At 42.8% G+C, this 16,213-nt stretch overlaps 1 protein-coding gene across 4 annotated transcripts in view; it reads right to left on the bottom strand.

The window, feature by feature from the left end:
• Ltbp1 (latent transforming growth factor beta binding protein 1) overlaps positions 1–12,006 on the bottom strand; it is a 219,578-nt gene extending 207,572 nt beyond the window's left edge. For all 4 annotated transcript variants that reach the window (XM_010645197.3, XM_019204342.2, XM_010645206.3 and 1 more), the window contains exon 1: positions 11,586–12,006. In XM_010645197.3, coding sequence (XP_010643499.1) covers positions 11,586–11,808 — 223 coding nt within the window. In that variant the 5' untranslated portion in view covers positions 11,809–12,006. The remainder of the gene's footprint in view (positions 1–11,585) is intronic.
• Between the last annotated feature and the right edge of the window lie 4,207 nt (positions 12,007–16,213).

Raw genomic sequence — 16,213 nt, 5'->3', positions numbered from 1 at the left:
TTTTTGGTACTGAAGGATTTTGTGACCTTTGGTAAAACGCCTTCTGAGATACAAGCCCAGCCCTTTCATTAGTTTTCTTCTGAGATGGGTTCTCACTATGTCACTAAATAGCTAGGCTTGGGTCGAACTTGAGATCTTTTTGCTTCAGCCTCCCCAGAGCACCGGGCGTGTGTCACCCAGCCTCAGAGTACTGCTAAGTAGTGCAGTCACTACCTCAAATCTGTGTGTTAGAAAGAGACACATGTGGCACAGAGATTTTAGGCTATCAGAAAAGATGACTACTACATAACAGGTTTGGACTAACTGGTACTGTTCAACTGTATCTTCTCTTACTGCAAATTACAGACTATATCTTCATATATTGTCAAGATGCTTAACGTCAACCGCAGGTAGAACTTAACTAGAGGAAAGATGGAGCTATGCAAATATATATCCCTTTCTGTCTTTCCTGGGAAAATTCCAATATCTGTACACCAAGAGTATTATCCTTCCAAACTGAAACAGTCACTAAAGGCAGTACTGTTCTGTCGAATGTTGTACAGACTAGAGAACTCAACTTTCGCTTTGGGATTTGGGGCTACACTTCAAAACTGAGTATGAAGCATAATAGTCATTTCACTTTGTAGGAGGTCACCTGTGCTGTAGAAATCAGCTTGTTTCAGTGAACAGAGAAGGTGAAAATTCTTTGGAAAACATGACACACGCTCCTCAGAATTTAAGGGGCATGGTGGACAAAGAAATTTTCTGACAACCCCCCCCTCGAGATATTCTGAAGACAGGAGGCAACCCTGAGCCAACTGCACTGTCCACATTCTCAGGGAAGGATGCACAAACCCTACGGGCTAGAGTCGACACAGTGGGACTGTGCCCAATGCTGCCCATTACGGGGAGGAACCCCCGGCTTTAACAGGAAGTAAGGTTGGGGGTTTACAAAAAGTAAACTTTTTTTTACTATATTAACTATGTCCCTTTTCAACTTTAGAAGTGATTTCCTAATATAACATTAGGCTCCTATAATTCACAATAACACTTTGTCTTTGTGAAATCATTACTCATCGTGATTAATATTTTAGACCTTTGTGACTCAAACAGCAATCCATGGGCAAGCAGAATATCCTCTTCTGGGAGACTGTTACAAAGGTAGAATCTCAAACCCCACCCAGCCCCACTGGATCAGACTCTGAATCTAACAAGCTCCATGGTGATTCCTGTGGACATGGAAGAGTGAGAAGCATTAGGACTATAGGTTCTCCATTAGAATTTTGTGTTACAATCACTGCACTGTTTGTTTTCCAATTATACATACCCAAAAGATGCCCAAAAACTGACTGAAGGGGCCCGGGGAGAAGTTGCAGGCACCTGCACCTTTTTAAGCAATTCTCTTCTGTGACCCATGAGCTGTGAGCCCCTGGCTCAGCGACTGAAGAAGGCAGGCATTTGAAGTCGGAGCCCCTAACCACTGCCCTACCCTGCAAACATTTTTAAACTGGTGAGCACATTTCTCCATCCAGACACTTGATGAAGTGTCTGATGCCCTTCAGTAAAAACACACAATTGGCTTCCATAAAGAAACCCAGGCAGACGATCAAAAAAGACCAAGACACGCGAAGCAAGACAGGTTGAAAAGATGCTGGAGGCCTCCAACTTGAACCCCAGCCATGTCCTCCTGGGCTATGTCAGCCTGACTCAACACGGACTTCTCAGAAGGGCTTGTTATTTGTGAATGAAGATGAAAGGAACCATTCACCAGCCACCACGGGATTGTTAGGTTTTCTTGTCTAGATTTTGTCTTGAGGGAAGAGCAGGGCCTGATTTAAATCAGACCTTAACTTAGCTGCCGTTATTGCTGAATACCCGAATACTTCCAGTAAGCCACCATGGTAGCAGATCAAATTCCAAATAACCCACGAGAGCAGAGGCCACAGGCCAGCATCCAACACGACTTCTAGGATCAACTATGAAGTGAATTGGACACCATTAGTCCCTGGTACGGCATGTTTTTAAGAGTTAATCTCCTTAAGTGAGATCCCTCAGAATTCCAAAATATTCAAGTAACTGCCAGGTAAAAGAAGAAATAGTTCTTCTGGCAGAAAGTGGTCTATAATGTGATGGAGTTTGACAGAAGGGAAATAATAATTACCGTATGAACAGCAGTCACAAGTCTTTTACCAAATAAGGTTATGATTTCTGCAGAGACTGTATTTTAATAAAAGGATATTTTCAGCCTGAAGAGTTCTGCTTTTTAGAAAATGGTATGCAATACAAAGTAAATTTTGTTTAATACAAATTAACCTATTTACCAAGTATACAACTTTAGCTTGAATGTTATTTTATTTTTTCTTTTCCACACAATGTCATGGTTTTCTGGACACATTATGTGATTCTCAGATGTTTCTAATTACCCTCTGTGTACACCCAATAAAACAGCTAGCTGGCTCAAGATGTTATTAATACCACAAGAAGATCCCGTAGGCTTATAAATCACCCTTTCTTCAGAAAGGGACAATGCAGTGGCAAAAAGTGACATATTTTAATCTTACTAAATGGGATTTTAGCTAAGAATTTCCAGTACATTTTCCCAAATTGCCAAGAAAAGGGAAGTGGTCCCCTTTCTTCACTGCAAGACACTTTAATGTCATTTCCCTTTGACCTTTTCCAGGGAAAATATGATCAAAATTAGGATGAATTTTTGTACTAGGAAAACTTAGAAAGTTCCCATAATCCAGAACAAATCCTTACGGAATCTGATGGGCATCTGACATTGGGTCTAGAGTGAAGAAATCTCGCATTGCAACACAAAGCTGTCTGTCTCCCACCCCATCCCGCCCCCGCCCTGCAAGAATCCAACAATGCAGCTGTGCCAGTTTTTAGTAATTACTGCAGGAGACCAAATTCAAGATAATGAAGTTAAGCAGTCCCTCAGTTCTTAAACCTGCACCCTTCAGCCAAATAAAAAAAAAAAATCAAGTTTCAATGAGTGCATCAGTAACACCACCACACTAAATTGGAAAACGGAAAGGGTGTCCGACTCTTCTACTCTCTCTGTGCAATACAACTTAGAGAACGAATCCCAAGCTTCCTCACTAACTCTATCCTCCTCCATTTGGTAGTTATTTTATTTTCCTGGACCGGTTAGCAGAAAGATGATTGTGTGGCTGCCCTCGAAAACATTTTCACATCAGCTGTGATGTCAGTTCCAGGAGGTTTTTCCAACAGTCCACAAATTCATTATTTCTCCTCCACTTGGGGTGGGGGGAAATATGGTTAAAAGTCGCTACAAATATTTGGCCTGTACAATAGATGCAAAACTCAGCCCAACCCATATGTCAATAAATGCTGTAGGTATATAATGCATCAGAAATGTGATTGCAGTATTGGCTTTATAACCAGCTTCCTTAAATCTACTCTCCAACCTATGAGCCCAGAGGTAGTTACCGGACTGAAGACAAAGCGAAGAGCGCAAAGGGGGACCAAATTCATTATCATACACCACTAGAGATGCTCCCATCTATTCAGGCCGATTGCTTTTCCTCCTGACCACAGCTCTGGGTTCTAAAATGTATTTGCTGCTAAAAAGATTTTCACTTTTGCCAAGCCTCGAGCCAAGTGCAAGAGCTTCCGTGTAAGCAAGTGAACACCTTGGGAGGAGCATGACCCTAGCAGGGAAGACAGGATGCCACACTGTCATCGTTTTGGCCACGTGATTAGGATTCAGGACAGTGTCCTGTCCAACCTGCCCAGGGCAAGCCTAAAAGAAAACAAGCACTGAGCCTTCTGTGCACTCCTCTGAAAGGACCAAAGCAAAAGAGTGACAAAAACATCCTCCTATCTCTCTGGATGCTATTGTCTTCTTGGGATCCGTACATGTACCTGAGAAACACATGTCACAGGCCCTATCCACCCTCCAGGAGCCACAGGCACACCGAGCAAAGCCTCCTCTCCACAGCAAGAGATAGAGCTTGTGAATTAGGAGGATTTATCATGTTCAGAAAAAAGATAAAGGTCTTCTGGTCAATTCAAGAAGCCCCCATATACCATCAGCCTGCTCCCTCTGGGGAGCCCCAGAACAGCTCTCCAAGGAAGGTTAACGCTTATCCCATTCGTTTTACCAGCATGGAAACTGAGAACCCAAGAGGTGAAACTGCCAGCCCAGGTCCTGGGGCTCATCCACAGGACACCTGAACCAGACCCCCCGGGGTCAAACGACATCGGGATGGCCGGAGGTATGAAAGGAAAGGAAAAGATAGCACAGCTTCCTTAAAAGGGACAGCCAGTGTCTCAACTGATGCAGGAGTGGGGAGCCGATATCTCAGAAACAGCTATACGAAAGGTATGGAAATCTACTTTTCCCAGAGGAGAAAGCACTTACTACCGTATGAACAGCTACACGCAGGCCTTCTTTGGTGCATCTTGTGGTCAGTGAAATATACTCTTTCCTGTGCCTGTAAACTCTACAGACCTCCTGGTACTTCACTTCCATAATTTTACTTACCTGAACATTAATGATCTGTATGAGGAGAGGTCTCTGCATGGCCTAACAACAGAGCAGCATGATTTACTGTCAACAGAAACTGCATCAAGCATTTCCAAAGTGAGCGCTGTGCTGGATCAGGGGACACCAGGATAGAAGAGCAGGTGCTCGCTCCCAAACACTGCAGAGTACAGTGCGGACACGGGCGTGGCAATAAATGAGAGGGATGGGGCTTTGTACCGGGATTGTCACTTGGTTGAGTCCCGAAAATGAAGTGGGTGACAGCCCGGGCCAGCTGGATGGGGAAATGCAGGAGAGGAAGCACCGTGATAGAGGATTGGAGGGCGCAGGGAGCCGGGGGCCAGCGGCGTCTCCAAGCTCAGTTTGGCAAAAGTAGAACTTACAGGGATGGATGAAGGGGCACAGCCAAAGTAAAGGCAGGGAGCCAGGCAGCAGCAGAATCCTGGAAAGCCCCAGACACTACACTAAGCAGTCTGGATTTTCCCACAGTGCATTCCATACTCCCAAGCTGACAGACTAGGAAAGAATACACACTCTGTGACATTGCGTTACAGACTTCAAGGAAACTTGAAAGGTTATTTATACCACAGCAGCCCAGCAAAACCCCTGGAAGGAGCCCATCCACCGCTGTGAGATAGGCCAGACCTGGCTTAGGAGGAACAATATCATACATGCCTTTCTCACAGGCCTGGAAAACTACTGAACCCTCTCTTACCTGCGCTCACTTTTTAAAGAACCGTCCTGGCTGCTGACATATCTTCTCACACTACACTCAGACATCCCTCACTTTCTTGCCGCAGGCGTTTTCTTCCTTTGTCAAATAGGACCTCATTCTCTCTGCATTTCAGTTCTTAAGATCAACCTACTGATTCTCCCTACTGCACCTAACCCTTGAAACCGTCTGATTTTATTTCCCTGCATAAAAACCAAGCCCCATGCCAAAATCACACCCTCTGTCTAATTTAAAAGAATTTTGGAGAAAGAGGGGACAGAACTTCAGTCAAGTTTGTACATTGAAAACCTTTTACTTTTTATTCGAAATCACCAAGACTCCTTCTGCAGTTAATGCCAGAACCATTTTTTTTTTTCACCCAGAGGATAAGACTTGCTTGCTTCTATCCTGAAGGGAAGGAGGCTCTTATCCAGAGATATTATTCATTAAGCTCTCTGACACGAGACAGGAGAATGAAGGCCAGCGCAAGACGGCATCCTGGAAAAGTCTGGATGTCTGCTCTGCACACCAGCCTTCTGGACACAGCTCGACACAGCAGACGGAGCGAGAGGCGTAACTGTATCAGACAATGATGTTTCTGATGCTCCCTCACCAATCTCCCTCACTGCATCCACGGCTCTTCAAATGTCGCCTCTCCAGACAGGCCTCCTGGGAGCTGCCAAAGTAGCAAACCAGACCTCCTCCCCTCAACACTCATTCCTTACCCCACGCCCCACTTCATCTCTCTTCATAGCATTTAGCACCATCAGACATTAGTTCATGTACGTTTTTCACGGTGCACTTTTGATGCAATATATTTGATGAGTATGTAGATATACTACATACTTCTAAATTTTAACTTCTAATCGTGATAAAATACATTTTAACATAAAGGGGACCATCTTAACCACCTGCAAGTATACAGTTTGCTAACAGTATGTATATTCATACCACTGTCCATCCACTCAGCATAATGTTCATCTGTTTTATAAGCATTTTTTTTAATGTTGTAGGACAGCAAAAGACTTCTATTTTGCCCACTGCTATAACTTCAATGTCTAAACCATGTAATGTGGTACATAAATATGTTAAGTGAATGAATGGTCTAATATCAGCCCTTTAGGAGTATTCTATAGTTTAAATAAAAATATGATGCCATTTATTCAGCATTAGAAAATAAAGCAACTTGATAAGGCTAAAAATATTTGGGGATATTTTCTTTGACAAGTTTTTAGGTATTCTAAATTGCCCAAATGAAAGGCAGCCACTTTCTTTAGTACTTCATAGAATTATTATTTAGAAATATAAAATATACCTATAAAATGCACTGAGGGAAAAGTACAGTCACCAGCTAACCAGTGACCCATTGAGATTTTCACTGATCTCCATGCTGTGTGAACACCAGGGACCCAAACAGTGACAACTGAAGAGATTTATGACTACCTCAGCATTTGAACAAAGTCACCAGGAAAAAACCTGGATGCTTCCCCCAACTTGAGCTGTTCAGGGTCAGTTTATTTCATGCCTCTTGGAGAGGGCATTTTCTTCCCTCCTTGTGAGGAGAATCTAAGAACGAGTTTAGCCATGGCATTACGTTTATTCTGAGAGACAGATGGGGAGATTTCCAGGGCAGAGCATCAGGCAAACCTCAGAACAGGTGGAAGAGGCTGGAGGTCACCATTCACTCAGAAACTTAGCTTCTGAAAACACTGGTTTCCCACCTAAAAACACAAGAACATACCATATCGCTTTTTTTAAATGATCAATATTTACATCTCCTCAAGAGAACTTTATTAGCAGATCCTGAAAGAGTAAAATTCAAATTACTAAGCCTGAAATTCAAGGTACTGAGCAGCCTTCCCCAGTCCACCCCTGGACTTGTCATCTACTATTAAACATTTAAAAACTATGCCCAGTTTCCAGAAACCACCTGTGTCTTCCCATGCCACATCCAATTCTACTGGTTAAATTTTCGCTTCCCAATATTTTTGCCTCTCACCTTCCCTATCCTCCATCCATCTTTATTTTGGGACTTTCCAGGTTTTGAGTTCTACTGCCTCTACTAATCAACAATCAGGCAGTGGGCATTTACTTGGGGTGGGACAACAAGATCAGGAGGTGGGGTAGCATGTTGGACAGATGGAATAAAAGTGCTGCCTGCCATGTCTTTTCTCTCAAAGCACCCTCCCCTGAGGAGGGCACAGATTCTCCCCTCTGGGCTTCTGCTGGATGCTTTGGACCCTGATTTAGGGTTATTTATGTGTAAACTCCAACACCTCCTTAGACATAAGCCTATCAAAGACAGCCTTATGATTTGCTTAGCATGGAAAATATGGTACCATGTTGTATACATAATCATTTAACATCAGTATCTTCTCATAGGCAGCATCATGAGACAGCTGGAAGTACCACGACACTAGAAGAAGGAAAGCTTATTGTCACTTGTAATCAAGCCCTGAGAGGCTCAGATGTCATATTTGCAAAGTACAGACACACTATGATTGACCTCTCTCATTAAAGGAAATAACATATGAAAACATAGTTTGTAAATTATCATGTACATTTCTATAACTATTCCATTTGTGCTCAGGGAATGTGAGTCACAACTCCCTCAGAGAAAGCAGCATTGTACAAACCAAGTGTGTTATTTTAACAGTCATGACTGCTTTCCAATGTTTCTACCAATAAGTTACATCAAGCGACAGACAGGATTATTGTCTCTGAATTTTTCTAGTTGTTGCAACATGAATTCTTATATTTTTCTTGTTAAAGGAAATGTAGACTTCACGAACAAAACTCCCACAAGGTAATTTCATTATCTCCCTATGAAATGTTAAGAATCCATTAAAGCAGCAGTGGTGAACCTGCTGGTCTCCCCATTGAGGGTATGCTTCCATTTTTTTAAAAGGCAGGGGTCAGAGGGGACAGGGAAGCAGAAAGTACAGTGCTGGGGAAAAAAAAAGTCATTACAATTAGAAATCTGTTGCACAGATAACTCCACTCAATGTAAATACTCCGTATACTATATCAATGTCACCGTTCACAAAAATATTTACTCTAAAAGAATAATTCCCTTAGATAAGACCTTCATTGGGGCCTTACTTATAGAGCCTCCTTAAACAAAAATTCTACTATTATTTTCTCCCACTGGACTCAGAAACAGTGAATGGTGGGAGAAGCACCTTCTGCCCCTCACATCTGAACAGCCAGACTCACAGTCAACACACAGCTAAACAACAGAGAAGAGGCACGGGTGTGGGAGGGATGCGGTCCATGCCTACTACAGAACAAGCCTCTGTGTGGCTATCTCAGCCTCCATCGGGGGGGATGAGGCAAGGAGAGGCCACAGAGCCAAGCATGACCTGTGAAGTCAGGATTCGAACCCACATGAGCCCAGTGTCCCTGTCTGTCTGTATCTCTTTCTCTTTCTCTCTCTCTCTCTCATACCATCTATCCTTTCCAGAAGGCTCAGCCCTGCGAGGCCCTCACTCCCCCACCCCACTGTACATGGCATTCAGAGTCCAGAGGGTTTAGGTGCACAGAAGACAAAAGGAGATTTAGGGTCTCATCTTAGCTAAGTGACTCACTGTATACCTAGAACCAGTTCACTTTCCCTGTGCGCCTGAATTTCCTTATTGATATTCCTTTGAAACAAATGTAAATCACCATGCAAATACTCAAAATCGTTTGTGGTGCTCCAACTAACTAAATGGGTCATTAAGGTGTCTTAACTATGCTTTCACTTGTACTATTCTGACTCCTCAGCGCAGGGGTCCACGAAGTATGGAATGCACATCAAATGTTGCCCAGTACCTGTTCTGGCAGCACCATGCACCCAGCTTTGGTCTTACTGTCTCTAACTGATTCTATAACACTGAGGTGAGATGCTGCTACAGGGGCCAGGGCCCAGGAAACCCAATGTGTAACCGCTCTACTTCTCTACCAGAAACTCGCTGCCAGCTCCTACCTTCTAGTACCCTTAATAGAGGCCAAAGACACGAGCTAGCAAGTTATGACAAGGTGAATCCTTCCTCAAAATGTACTATTTCCCATATACACCTTATTTTTCAAAAGATTTAACATACTACAGATACATAGAAAAAATAAATTAGAAAACTACCCTTTGTAAATAATAAAATTTTAGTAAAGTCCTAAAAGAGATAACACCCATGCAAATGAACTCTAAAATGTCTTGTACTTTGGAAGATTCACAATCTAATTTCTATAAAATCATCATTCCTCAATAAAGAAAATTATAAAACTTGTCCCTCAAATAAAATGAACTAACACGTAAATAGGAGAGGGAGATAGCTCAGGATATAAATGTATGATTTCCAGTGTACAACTACAGATTATAAACGAGTTCAATTTTTTAAATTCTTAAGCTTTTTAAAAATTAAACTATCCTTCCAATTCTTTTGTGGAGGGTTAAATTCTGATTTTGAAATGTATTTGTGAATAATTCTGCCCCACTTTGTACTTTGAACAGGCCGTGTGTGTTCTGTTCCTAAACATCTGGTTAAATGCCAGAAAGGAAAGTGTGGAGCATGTTCTAACAAGCAGACTTCCTGTTTCTCAGAGCCTTCAAATACTTAGTTTCAAAATGAATACTCTGTAAGCCAAAAAAAATTACCACCAATTTGATTACTTTGTCATTGCTACCGTAATGATTTACCATAAATGCAAACAGGAGGAGTGACATCACTGTTGGTAACAAAGAAGGGGGAAGCAGTACAAAGGCAACCGTGAAAAGAAAAGCGGGAAAAGCCACGAAGCCCAGAAAAATATACTGAGAAATGGCCCCTTCCCCTCTTTTTCCCCTTCTCCTCTACAACTACCACCCTCCTGGGGGAGGGAGCCAGAAAAAAACAATATTACTTATTGCTGATAAAAAGTCATAGGATTTTAGAGGTGGAATGAATTTCAGACATCACAAGATAATCCCATCTATTCTACGGAAGGGAAAAACCGAGGCCCAGAAATACTTCCTGTCACGGCCTGTGGGTTATTAGCTAGTAAAGAGCAGGACTGGGACCAGAGACCAGTTCCCTGATCAAGTCAACACTTCCCATTAGACTTGGCTCCCTACCTCCCATGTGTACTGTGCCATTTGGTACCTAACAGCTAAAATTATTCTTAAAATATGACCAAAGTGCCCCTATCATAACCAGGATAGTTACAGCACGCTTTTAAAGTGTATCTATGAGCACACGTTGTTGTTTTTTGTTTTTTGTTGTTTTTTTTTTTTTTTTTTCCAAGCACAGACCGTAATTCTGCTTCAACCTCAGAAGGACTGGGAGTCACAATAAAATAACCATAGAGCTAAGGACTTCAAGCTGGAAATCAGTTTGAAATAGACACACTCTTTCCTACATGCCCCTTTAGAGACACACTCCCAAGACTAAACAGCAATATTCCATAAAAAGACCAGATCTAGCCAGTGTTATTATCTGTCTGACATTCGGGTTATTCTTGTGAGTAACTCATAAAGCAACACGGTTGTCTGTGATTATTTGAGCGTACAGGGCAAACCATAATTGGTCAAAAAATAATAAAAGACATTTTTTCCTGTGACAAAAATACTGTTTTGCATGACAACATGGCACTATGACAGCTTTCAGCACACCGCAAAACTTGCTCCATTTACAAAAAAGTAAAAGAGAAACCAAAAAACATTGAAAAAGAAGCAGAAAGCCTTCTTTTGCAGTCAGAACTACTTGTTCATACTTAAATTAATTTAAAGCTTCTGAATGCTTACCATAACCCACTAGTCTATCCTCCTCTATACTCATCTCACGTATCAATTTATAATTCAGACTCAGGATACAAAGCAGAAACGCGGCAAAAGATGAAGCGTATGTGTATATATATATATATATATAAAATATATATCCCCTTCTACAACCAAAGTATGGGTTTTTTGACAAGTTTTAGAGATTTTTTTTTTAAATCCTGGTTATTTATAAAGTGAAGTTTTAAATTTCTTCCCAACCTTCCAATCTGTATAACACGCATTACGTCTAATGCCAATGTGATGTATCACTGCGGCTGATCAAATCGGAAGCTGACCAGTGCAGGATATGCATTAGAGTCTCCATCTAAAAGTCTCTCTGCCCTACTATCTACATTCCCACCACCACGGCCGGGGAAATGCTAAGCAATAAGGGGAAAGATTCTGGTTGCCATTTCTCTAAGAAACTAAAAATGAGGCTTAAAGCTGTGCTGAAAGTCCTTTAAAAGATGTCTTGAGAGAAGCACATTCGTGCTCGGAGACCGGGACCCATTCAAGCAGAGGGCAGTGTGAGTGGAAGGGCGTCTAAGAGCTACAATCTCCTAGGGCTCGATTCGGCAGAGACAGTTAGGGACCGTGGAGGAACTCACCCACTCGGAAGTTCGTGGCTGTCAGGGTGTCAGCAGCATGACCATTCTCACTAATGAGAGTGGTGGTGTTCCCCTTCTTGCAGCTGTTCTGACAGCTGCCCTTGGTGCAGGTCACTTTACAGATGCTCGGAGTAAAGACCACCTTGATGCGGCCAGTGTGGTTACTCACTAGGAGCGGAGGCAGGGAGAAAAAGAACAACAAACACATCAGCTTAGTATCCATGAACTTGTCCTGAAGGTTTCAAAAAAAAAAAAAAAAAAAGAAAGAAAGAAAGAAAGAAAAAAGAAAAGAACAAGAAGGGGAAAGACAGAGCCCACAACCCGACAGGTCTAAGGAGGAGGGAAGCCTTTAGTGCTCGCTGCTCTGTATCCAGTGGCGTCTCTGAAACAGGAGTGGGAAGCTCAGCAAACAGAACTCTGGGATGCGCTCCAAAACCACATTTGAAGTCGAGTCACTGGAGTGGGATTACTAACCACAATGCTGCACTTTATTCACGGGCAGACAAAGAGCAACACGGAGGGCACGACAGATTAAAGAGCCAACCCTGACAGGCAGATGTAATGCAAAGAGGTTGGCCACGCACCTAGTGGTGAATAAACTCTTGTGTCCTCAACTTGCATACTTTCCCTGTTTCTCCACTTATTAAGTCACTATTTGCAGCCCGACCCCTGGAAATGTTTTAGGCATGCGGCATGTCTGAAAACATCTGTCTCAAATCTCCTGGCACTCTCAGCTGAAGTGATCAAATCCTGTGACGCAGCTGCAGGAGCCCATTTCTTTTTCACGACTCTGGGGCATAATTTCTCCATAGGAACCTAGGCAGCATATATTTCGTTTTACTGTGCAGAGGGCCCAGGCCACAGGGATAAAGGGGTTACCTATGATAAAATACCATCCTTGCGCTCTCATGATTACTCTTCCCAGAGCACCTGAGGCAGGTGTTGCGTTCGCCTGAAAGGCTCCCTCTTAAAAACCCAATGCTGTAAACTGACCACACAGCTGAAGCAGCCTCGAATCATCAAATGGGAACTAAACTAAATATATAGTATGGCTTGTAATTCTGGCTCAGCCCTGGGTGACTTTGGACATGTCATTTCATGTCTGTCTAAAACGTGAGGGAGCTAGAGCTGATGGTTTCAGCTGTAACTTTCAAGGTCTCTCTCCAGGATCGGCAAACTACTGCCAAGTGCCAAATCTGGTCCGCTGTTCACTCCTTTTAATAAAGTTTTATTGGAATACAGTCCCACTCGTCATTCATATATTGTCCCTGGTTGCTTTTGTGCTGTGACAGCACAGCAGAGTTGCACAGAGACCTATGACCTCACCCAGACCTCCTCTTCAAAGCCGTGTCCCAACCTAAACTCTGGCAGACAACAATAAAGAAAACCTGTTTTGACGTATACATGTGTAATATGCCCCTGGCCAGGTCCTTTCTCTTTCCCAGAACCCAGGCAGAAAGCAAAGATGGTAGCAGAAGCTGGAGAGAGACAATCTGTCCGTGAGAATTTCAGTCTGATGACAAGTCTTGCTCCATCCACTGTTAACTGCAGTGGCCCAAGGGCCCAGGTCAGCCTGGCCCGCCATCTCTGTCCACCAGAAGAGCTCCTTCCCCCTGCACTGTTCTGGTTTGGCCAGTATTGTATTTTCAGAAAATCATCCAGGATGCATCTAGAGACTCACAACAGATTAAAATGGGGTTAAAATCTGACCTTGGAAACAGAACTTTAACCAAAGAAGCCATTCGAATTTCAAGGTTAGTGCCTCCAAGATTTCGCTACATGGTCACCTTTTATCCAGTGCTTACATCCCAAGTACCCAGCAGTCAGCAAGCCTTTATTTGCACATCTCTCGCGGGAAGGAACTCATTACCCATGAAGTGTATTCTAGGAATGGGAGCTCCCAGAAAGCACGACCCTCCTAACTGGAGCTGAAATCTGTTCTCACAGTAACTTGCAGCCATTCACGCTAATGCTGATCCTCCAGCCTCACAATCTAATGCTTCTTCCACACAACAGCCCTTCAAATACTCAAAGACACCAGCCACAGAATCAGAGTGCTGAAGTTAAAAGGACTTGAGCCATCAGCTGGTTGGCCCTCTTAAACTGATTCTTCCACAGGGAAAAAGCTCCTCTGTTTTTGCAAGAAAGTTCCTCACCAAACCCAGTGATTTTTGGTGGTTTTTCTGTTTGTTTGTTTGTTTCTGTTTTTGGTGGTCCTAAGGACTGAACCCAGTCTTTGCACGTTATCCTAGGGTTCTGTGACTGGAGGTGAAGACCAGCTGTCTGAGGTGGAGAGAATACAATATCTGAGTGGCCAAGCCAGCCTTCTAGCACCTACAAAATGACATCCACTACGAAAGTACGACCAAGGCTCTAAGTCAAGGGTTGCAAGTTTTTCTACAAAGGGCATAGTAATAAGCTAGGATTTCAGGCCAAAAGGCCACCAGTGCAGCCATTCAAGCATGCTGTGGTAAGTGGAAAGCAACTTGTCAAAAATGATCCCCAAAGGATGGATGTGGCTGCGTCCCAATGAAATTCAGAAACAGGTTTGCTACCCACTGTTTTGGATGCTTGTATGACGTTTCAAATTATCTGGGTGTCTACTTTAGAAATACCAAAAAAAAAAAAAAATGAAATTCTGATTCCACAGGGTATCAAATTCACCCTGTTCTTTTTCTTTATAGTAGCACAAACAAATCAGTTTGGCCACACTTAACAAATATCAGGGGGATGCTTGGTGTGTGCAAGTGTGCAAAGCCCAAGAAAGAAAACAGACGACATCTTCCCACTTTGGAAGAATATAACTCTATTTCTTCTGGTTTTTGGTACAATAACGAAATTGGAAACTGTGTGCCAACTATTTTGTCTTCTCTGGCATTAACGAGTAGCACCAGCAGCTGCCAGACAAATGCCCAGTCACCGAAATTATGCTCACTTAGGCAAACTGAGACATCCAAGGAAAGCAAGCACTTCATCATGGTTCCCATTTCATCTCCCAGCTACAGTAGTTACTTTATAGGCACTTGAGTTTCTCCTGGCCTATTGTTTTTAAAAACTTGTATTTCTTTGCCAAAAAAAATTTTTTTTCTCTTGGACTGGAATCATCTGGCAGTTTTATATGACTTAATTCCAATTTTTTACAATGTTCACATCTTCTTGGAAGCAGAAGATACATTTTATTTCATATTTTCCCTTGTGTTTTACAAGCGCCCTGCTATATAGTAATTTCATTCTAAAAGAGACACCTGCGTTTCCAAATGGTCCTCTTGTCTCTTCATGAAGCAGTGAATTCTTCTTGATAATTATTTCTAGGTTTCCACATTGACTGTTTCAAAAATCACAGTGAGAAACTATGTTGACACAAAACTGTCATTCGGAGCTCTAATGGGATTTCCATAATACTGAATGGATTAAAAAGTACATTCTTCCTACTTCTGAAAATCATTTCAACTTATCTAGAGTAAGCCTAAGTTTTAGATACTATATAAAATACTAAGGTCCACTGCTCTGAAACCCAATGAAGACAACACTAGTCATCTTCCAAGAGTTTAGCAGGATGGTCTGGGATGTAGTCAGTGGTAGAGCTCTCGCCTAGTAAGCGCACGGCCCTGAGTTCAACTCCCAGTACCATCACACACACAAACACACAAAAACCTATTCTAGTAATTCACCAACAGTGAAGGTGAGCGCTCCAGAGGTCACTGGTCTATATGAGGCATCTTCCTTTAAGGCCTTTGAATGAGTAAATACTCAGGAACTGTGGTATCTTACACCTAGTACTCAGCAAGCATGGAGTAAAGGACACGACCTGGAGGTGACTGCTGACCTCACAGAGATCCGGGACTCACAGGGAAACCACTGGTCAGCTTCTTGCCCTTGGCCTCTCTGAGAGAAGAAAATATAATTTTTAGATCTTCATAGGTGAGTCAGCCCCACAAATCTCAAGCAAGCACTTATACATCTTAAGTTTTTGAGGCCTTGGCTAGAAACATCAATTGCCTGGAACCGTGCAGCACCTCCACCAGGCCTCCTAGTCAGTCAAAGACACTCAACGGTCCACATCCTGTCTGCAGTTTCTGCCAGACCCTGCATGAATTTATACCTCCAAGAAAAGGCACTGACACATGGCTTAAAACAAACCACACATGTTCAGAGTGAATGGTGAAAGGGATGGGAATACAGCCGTTACCTTCCTAAGATTTAAAAAAAAAAAAGTTTTCATTTCTGCTGAATCACCGTTAAAAATAAATTCAAAAATGTGAAAATCATTCTTGACAAATGCTTGTCGTCTAGAAAAGAGCATGGCTGCCATCTTCCACTCATCAGACCAAGAACATGACCAAAGCAAAGGCAGCCAAAAAAATAAACACAACAAATTCAAGACTCACATCAGACATGGTGAATAAACAGTCCCCTCAGCATCCACCCAGACTGCAGTGAGAGACATCAACATGGTCCCAGCTTAAAGCTCAGGGACCGGCCAGCACAGGCAACGTGCCCTGAGAAGGTCAGCAGCTCTGTGGCGAAAGCCATCACCCTGCCCTCATCTGAGGCTCGCACAGGGAGACCCAGGTCAACTCGACACAGGTCACACACATTCTCTCTGGCTGTGAGGGAAACTAGACCAA

The sequence above is a fragment of the Fukomys damarensis genome, unplaced genomic scaffold, assembly GCF_012274545.1.
Source record: "Fukomys damarensis isolate Sample0158 unplaced genomic scaffold, DMR_v1.0_HiC HiC_scaffold_2, whole genome shotgun sequence".
Lineage (NCBI taxonomy): Eukaryota > Metazoa > Chordata > Mammalia > Rodentia > Bathyergidae > Fukomys > Fukomys damarensis.
This window is presented reverse-complemented; position numbering and strand designations above follow the sequence as displayed.